Raw genomic sequence first — 7,928 nt, forward strand, 5'->3', positions numbered from 1 at the left:
GAGCTACACAGAGACATCCTGTCTCAGAAAACCAACCCAACCCAAAAACCAATTTGGTTTTTTGGGGCCGGCCTTACTACCTAGCCCTAGATAGACTAGAACTTGCTGTGTAGAACAGACTGGCCTCAAACTCAAGAGACCCACCAGCCTCTCCAGTGCTGGGATTAAGGGGACGACAGAGCACATCTGGTCAAAATAAGTAGTTTGAGGCACGAAGGAGAGGGACGAGCAAGAACAAGGATTCCGCCTGAGAGACTACGGTGGCCTTTCCTTACTGACCTAGTACTCTGCCCTCTCTTCAGGAAAGGCTGTGTTGGTACAGAATTCCATCTCTGCCACTTTCGAAGGTCTCCTCAGCCACGCCCACCTTTTGATCTAACACATGTATTGATTACTCTGCAACTATTTTGCTTAATTCTTTTATTGGAAAAAAAAAAACGTATCTTAAAAGTCCATCATCCTTTTAATATAAATTACGACTCTCAAACCCATTCCAATCACCTTGTTACGTGGTGGTGGCACACACACTAGAGAAGGTAGCAGGAGAATATCAGAGAAGAATTGTGCCCAGAGAAACTAACTAGCATGACACTGGAGCTCAGGAGTCACCCACACCTCTCCTGTTAACCCCACACAGTGTCCAACCTTTTGCCATTGTGACTTGACATTTATGGCCTTCCTGGGAGCATGCTCCCGGGGGGCACATGTCCACCATGCCTGTAACTGTTCACTGAACCCCCAGCTATGAGCTGCTCTCAGGCAACAAGGTAAAGTTCCTTCAGGGAGGCAGGCCTGACTGGAACTGCAAGCAAACTCGGAATGGACATCTGTGACCAATCTTAGAGCCTGAAAAACTACAGGGAGCACACTGAGCTTTGGACAAATGAAAACCTCAGTCAGTAGGTGAGGGGTAACAGGACAGACAGAGTCAGCAGGAGTGGATCAGTTTCCACAGCCCTGACCCATTACCACAAAACAAGCTTCCTATTACAGAGCTAATGAGACCCCAGCCCTCTCTTCTAGGAACAGGCAGGAGCTCGTCTGTCTTGTTCTGCCTTTCTAATCAGCCTGCAAAGAAAGGGCCAGAACAAAAACACCTGAGAAAACAAAGGGCCTAAAGACTCTGCTCCTACTATGCTTTCCCGTCTAAAGCAGACTCTTTGGCCAGTGCTGACACCTGATCTTCCAACCGAAGTCCCTGAGTCTTACGCTGGGTGCCAAGACTAGAGCAGAAAGGAGCTCATAGTGCACGGACAGCATAACTAGTCTCTGCAGCTTCTGATCCCCTTTCTCTGGTGTGGTTTCTGTCTCTGCACTGAGGATCTCTTGCAGAGATCAGGAACAGAGAAGTATCGTCCACGGCTGTCACAGAGACTTGAGCCCATGCAAGCACAAGCAACACATTTGAAATAAAGATGTGCAGCTCTGCTGAGCCTGCCCTATGAGGGTGCTTGCTCACCCTTGGCTCAGGATGAATCACCAGACTGGGTTGGGGAGGGGGATGTGGAAATCACTGAGGAAAAAAACATACCTTGACTCTCAAACTGTGGCTCTCAACTGTGGGTAATTTCATCCCTAGGAGACATCTGGCAATTTCTGGAGACATTTTGGTTGGCACATTCTGAGCTGGGCGGGGCGCAGAGATATTGGAGTTTACACAGAACAGCCCTACATTACAAAGAATTCTGCAGCACAAACTGTCCTGCTTTCAAGTGTTGGAGTTGAACGCTTACACTTCCATAAAGGATCTTAGGACCTGTGCTTTCAATCTGTTTACCTCACCATCATGGCAGGAAGTCCACCCTGAGATACAGCTTATTTTGCTACATCCTGGCTTTTAATCCAGAACCCTCCTCCTCCTCTCACCTGGGCCAGCAGGGAGGCTGACAAGAAGGTGGGCCAGGACCCCCAAGTCTTACATGGAATGTGGTCAAATTAAGATCCAAATTAAAAAACAGTAAGGTTCCTTTCAGGGACGGGGCAAGGGCAGAGATAGCAGAAGGATGGGGGTAATTAAAAAACTCAAATTAAAAATTTAATTAATTAAAAGAGAATATTTCTAGGAAGCTATTAATACCATAGAAGCATGGGATTGGAGGTCTAACTGGAGCAAGACCCTGGTGCTGGCAGAGAGACATGGCAGGGCTGTGAGCGTAAGGTCTGAAATTCGGAGTGGTGTGGGCATCGGTCGCCCAGCCCCTCAATCTCATTCCAGAAGGAAAGAAAGGGCAGGAAAGCAGGGAGAGCCACAGCAAAGCCAGGTTCAGCTGTTTCCCGCACCTGCCTGCCTCAATTAAAGAACAAAGGCAAAGTTTGAAACAGGTGGCACCCAACCTTCATTCAGGAGCAGGGAACACATTCCAGGTTCCCAGAGAACCCCCAGCTCAGATTGAGGGTGTCCAGGGCTTCAGCTGGCCTACAGTAGTCACATGGTCAGTCCTGCTGCCTTGACCCCATCTCCAGGAGGGGTAGAGGCCAGAGGGAGTAGAGGGAGTCCAGCCCCCCACGCCTTTTTGAGGCACTTGTCGGAGAGAGGGGTCCTTGGGTCACTGGTTGAAGAAGGAATCTGGTGATGGTGGCATTTCTTCTGGGCTGGACACGGAATAGGAACTCCAAGACTGCAGAACCTGAATTTCAAAACAAACAAACAAATAAATAAAGCCTCGGTGTCACTGTAGCCCAGGCTGCTTGCTCTCAAACAAGTAGCAATCTTACTGCCTCAGTTTCCAAAGTGCTAGATGACAGGCATGAACCACAGTGTCTGGCCAAACAATTTTTTAAAAAAGGAAGCTTTGGAGACAGGCACAATAGTACACATCTGTAGAACCAGCTCTTAGAAGTTTCTGGAAGGAGGATGCTGAATTTAAAGTCAGCCTGGAAAAGAAGTGAATTTGAGACACTTCAGCTGCCTATTAAAAAAAAAAAAAAAAAAAAAAGTCTGAGGGAGAAGGCACTACATAGCACACATATTTGTGGGGAGTACAAGGGAGACAGGATCTTACTGTGCAGTCCAAACCTCAAATTTGCAGAGACCCGCCTGCCTCTGCCTCCTGAGTGCTGGTTAAAGGTCTGTGCCACCATGCCTGGCCTACAGTGCACATTTTAAACTTTCCATTGGGCCCTCTTTCCGCAAATTCTATGCTTTTCGAAACAGGTCCCAGGTAGCCTATGGGACCTTGCATTCACTGTGTTGTTTAAGAGAAGCTTGAACCCTTGCTTCTCCTGCCTCTACCTCCAGTGTGCCAGGATTACACACCCAGGCCCCAACCTTCCTGTAAAACCCGACATTTTTTTTTTAACCTGGGTTCTTGAATTTTCATTTTACTTCTGTTTTTCCACCAATTCACTTCTCATTCTTGCATCAAAAAATTAAAGCTCCACGCAGACTGTCAGGATATGCTGGCACAGGTAGAGTGTCAAATGGGTTCTCTGGTCACTTACCAGTCCTATGGGAACTACAAGGCCCTCGAACTGCTCCACGGTCTGTCTCGGTTTCCCTTGGATCTCATCTGCTCCTGAACTGCACCTGTCTGTTGGAAAGCACAGGTCACACAACTGCCTAACTCCCCACATTCCGCAAGATGCAACAATTTACCCTGTGCCCCCAGGAGAAGCTGGACCTCAACTCTCTTCTCTGACAGGGACATTCATCTGAACAGATTAAACCTGCCCACTCTTCCTCTTAAGGAAGTCCATTGAGGACAAGGTAAAAATGAGTCATTTACAATGAGATCCCCTCACACACATTAACAAGAAAAAAATAAAAACCCATATATTTCTGAGTTTTATAACTGGTATTAAAAACAATGACCAGATCTATTTCCCTTACTAAGAGCAGAACTACACCACAGACATTCAGAACAGAGCCTTCCATGGTCCCACACTCCCAATCACAATGACTCACTGGGACACTGATTCAACAGGTTTTCTTTTTCCTCTTTGCTGTTTTGAGGTAGGGTCTCCAGGCCGAGCTGGCCTCAGGCCTCCTATGCAGCTGAGAATGACCTTGAGCCTCTGCTCCCCAGTTCCTGAGAGTACAGGTGTGAATCACCACAGCCCACTTAGGCAGCAGTGGAGACCAAAACTAGGGCTTCTGCATGCTAGGTAAGCATTCTGCCAGCTGAGCTCTGACCTGGCACTAACTAGTTCTTAATAAGGAGGGAGAGCCATGGTTTTAGAAAGATCTGTAACAATTACAACAAATGTATCCCTCAGACCCATGAAGACTAGTATGCTAACTGTAAAGAAGGGAGCTGTCCCTAGAGATCAGAAATGCACACTCAGATTCTTGTTTCCCCATTAACTATTCTGTTATGTCCCTTGTGGGAAAATACCTCCAGATAAACATCCCCTTCTCTCTTACCATGGCAAGTCCATCTCCAGCCCCCATCTCCCCAGAACCGATGTGAGTCAGGTGGACAAAATTCATTGGTTCCCCAATCATGGTGCGGTCAATCCGTCTCCTCTTCTTCTTCTGCTTGGAGAAGAAAGGGGGTCATGTATGCAGCCATCTCCTCTCATCAAAGTGGAGGAAGGAGAAGGGGTCGTGAGAAGCTACTAAGGGCTAAGGGTTGATTTGGCGGTCTAATGGGCAAACAAAGCTGGACTAAGATAAAGCAGAGACACCGGAGTGGTAGGACAGTGGCCTGCTGAGTGAGCACTGCAAAGGACAAAGCAAGGTCACCTCTGGGTGACGGGGAACGCTGACCGGCCTCACGTTCCACCTACTGTAGTCCCTGCCCACCTCAGAACAGGAGCAGGTGACAGCTGTAACTCCTTGCCTCTTTTGTCATAGTCTCCTTTATTGCTCGTGAACATCCCTGCCTGGCCACAGAAACCCTCAAGAGGGAGGTGAGAAAAGTGTTTTCCAGAAAGCAGATCAGAGACATTGTGTCCACGTCACAGCACATGGTAACCAATGTCTGTGTGTCGGGTAGGGACAAGGGGAGTGGGACAAGGGGAGTGGGACAAGGGGAGTGGGACAAGGGGAGTGGGACAAGGGGAGTGGGACAAGGAGACTTACCGGCTGGGGCTTCTCGACCACACAGCAGCCCAGTTTGTGCCAAAATTCACTCATATTCCCTGATGGTTCCAGTTTCGGGCCTCTGCCAAAGGCCCCAGAGGGCTCTTGCTTTGTTGCTAACCACCCAGTCCTCACTCTCAGGTGCAACAACACCCGGGGCTCACTCAACTGGATGGGTCTAGAAAAGGCAGAAGTCCTAGAGACTGGTAGTCGAGCACTGAAGGTTGGAGTCTTAGACCCAGAGCCACTAACAGCACCAGCAAGAGACTTGGGTAGGCAGGCAGGTACAGGGTTCTGTCTTCTTTAGATGTGGAATCCTGAATTTTAGCTGAAAGGAAAAAATATTAGTGAGAAACATCCCTGCCCGCTCCTCAGAAACCTAATAAGCCCCCATCTTCCTATTCTCTTAGAGGCTCTACTTTTCTGTACCCCATACTGAACCCCTTCAAACATAGGAGGCTCACAGTTGCTTCTCAAAGAAAGAAGAGTGCAAAAAGACCATCAGTAGGTTAAGGACCAAGGAAGAATGGGACTAAAAGGACGTCAGAGACAGTGAGAGAAAGCCTAATAGTGACAAAAAAAAGAACACAGGGGTGCTGCCAACGTCAGCTCCCTCTCCCTTGGCTAGGGCAGGAGGGGAGGGGTGAGTAAGTGACTCTGAAGAGGAAATAGTGGTTTTTGTTCTCACAAACAAGGCCTCCGCCCTGTCCCCTTCCTTTTGTCTCACCTTGCCTCAACACCTAAATTTTCTTTACATACAACCTAGCTCCGAGGAGATTAACTGTAGAACTGTGGACCCAGCACACACTTGTGAAGTGAGGAATTTCTTTCTTCTCACTCCATTACCTTTGTTCCTCCTCACTTCCCCCGGCTGAGGTCCAGCGGCCTCCCAGGGTCCATTTAGAGTTAATACCTGACCTTGTCTTTCTTGAAAGCTATGTGGACCGTGTGTGTGTGGCCCGAGCTCCATGTCTTGTACAGGTAGTGTGTAGTCTGTTCTGAGGACTCATTTTCCAGCCTCCCCACCCTTCTTCACATGCCCTATCGTGTGCAACTGGGCGTCTCACACGATATAAGGCTCAGGCCTCCCATCCTCCTCCCTCATGCTCTGACCTGCTCTCTCCTTTCTCCCCACCACTTCCAAGCTCCGCCAGTGAACCAGGCACAGAAACTTTCCAGTAGCACTTGTGTCCAAGAAGAACTTTCTCCCCTTTTCACTCCTGCCAGGCAGGGTTTATGTCCTATCTGAATTTCCTCTATACAAACTGTACTTCCTTCTAGAGTACAGTCCAGCTCAGGGAGTCCAATAGGGCAATTCATGAATATTAAACATTAGCATGAACAGGAATAAGCCTCTCCCTCTGGGCTTGAGGCTGGAAGCCGGGTGCTCCAGTAGCCCAGACAGACCAAAAACAAAACAAAACAAAACAAAAAAAGAGTTTTGTTTGTCTCTTGAATGTTTTTCTTTGTTTTCTAGCAGCCTTGAGATGAGATCACTCAAACAGTGGAATACAGCTTCTAGGGTAGGAAAGAACCCAAGAGTCTGGGCTCTCTTTCACTTCCCTTCACAGCCATACAAGGAAGGAGTAACCAGGACTGAAGTCAGACTTAGCTGTCCAGAAAGCGGAGGCTTGGTCAGTGGGAAAGTTGGTCACAAGGCTTGTCATGATGGTGGCAGGTGGTGAGGGTTGGGAGAAAACAATAAAGAATCAGAGGAAACCCCCCAACACCACCAGACAGTCCATACTGAAGCTGGGCTCTACCAGGCATTCTCCACCCTGCCCAGGGTTGAGGGGACAGAGGTGGCCAGTGCTGAGAGTGGAGAAGAGGAGGAGGGAGAGGGAAAGGAAAAGGGGCCTGGAGGGAACAAGGACGTTTCTGTTTCTCTTCCAGGGACCTGACCAAGCTGGGTGGAGGGAAAGTGTGTGTGGGACTTGGCATGAAACAACCAGTGATGATGAGAAGTGACCAGGAAATTCCATTCCCTAGGACATTAGGGTCTCTGAAACTTGGGGGCGGCGTCAGAGTGTTAAGACCGGCCAGGGTCAATGTGGTAGTGCCGGGTGGGGGGCGGGCAGGGAGAGGAACAAAGCCAGAGAAGGAAGTCCCAAACATTGGCTGTCATTCTGCTTTAAAGCAGCCAACGAGTGGGCTGAGGACAAATGAGGCCTGACGGTGAATTCACTGCCCACTGCTTCATCCCCACAGTAAAAAGGAAGGAGGTGGGAAACAGAAGGGATTGGAGAATTAGACAGCAGAAGGCCCCATCCTGACAGTGGGCCCTCTCAGTTCCACAAGAAATCTAGAACTTGGAGTGATAATCCATCAACCACTGCCATGGTCACGGTGGGCCTTCAGGACCCAAGAGCGTAGAGGGGCAAGCAGGAGAGAGGTGGGGAAAAAGAGCCGAGAGGAAGGATGTACATAGGTAGTTCCCCGATCCTGTGGTAGCCCCAAACCGGTTTTCCCGGTCCCGCTGCCTCCGGCCCCAAGGCCTCCAACCCGCTCCCTGACAAGCCTTCACAAGAAGCAGCTGGAGAGAAAGAGTTGAGAATGGTATGGGCAAATTCTGGCTGGAAGCCCAGAGATGTAGCTGGTCCCTGCGTGGAGACCCTCCAAACATAGCGGGCTGCTGAGGGGGCTCGGAAGGGAGGAATGAGCCCCATTTTCTGCCAAGTGACAGACATTTTGTCCTAGCACCAACTCTGCCCTAACCTCAGGACAGGGCTTCGGGGGGACTTAGGAGGAAACAGAAGGACACCCTCATTTCTTCCCCTCCCCCAGTATCTCCCATCAGACTCCCATCTGTCCCCCACCCACTCCGACCTAGGATGGGAACCTCGGTGGATCTTTCTGGCCCTGTCACTGTTCTCCGCGGATGCCTCAGTCTAGCTTAGACCTCCCG

The 7,928-nt window shown here is 49.5% G+C and overlaps 1 protein-coding gene across 1 annotated transcript; it reads right to left on the minus strand.

Annotated features, from left to right (window-relative positions):
* Positions 1–1,815: 1,815 nt before the first annotated feature.
* On the minus strand, positions 1,816–6,219 carry Cdc42se1 (CDC42 small effector 1). Its single transcript, XM_055603825.1, has 5 exons — positions 6,137–6,219; positions 5,024–5,351; positions 4,364–4,474; positions 3,442–3,530; positions 1,816–2,627 (listed from the first exon to the last, which is right to left on the minus strand). Exons 2-4 carry the CDS (start codon positions 5,075–5,077, stop codon positions 3,456–3,458), a joined length of 240 nt encoding a protein of 79 aa, XP_055459800.1. The 5' UTR covers positions 5,078–5,351; positions 6,137–6,219; the 3' UTR covers positions 1,816–2,627; positions 3,442–3,455.
* Positions 6,220–7,928: the final 1,709 nt, after the last annotated feature.

Source organism: Psammomys obesus, unplaced genomic scaffold (assembly GCF_907164565.1).
Source record: "Psammomys obesus unplaced genomic scaffold, mPsaObe1.curated_primary_1811, whole genome shotgun sequence".
Lineage (NCBI taxonomy): Eukaryota > Metazoa > Chordata > Mammalia > Rodentia > Muridae > Psammomys > Psammomys obesus.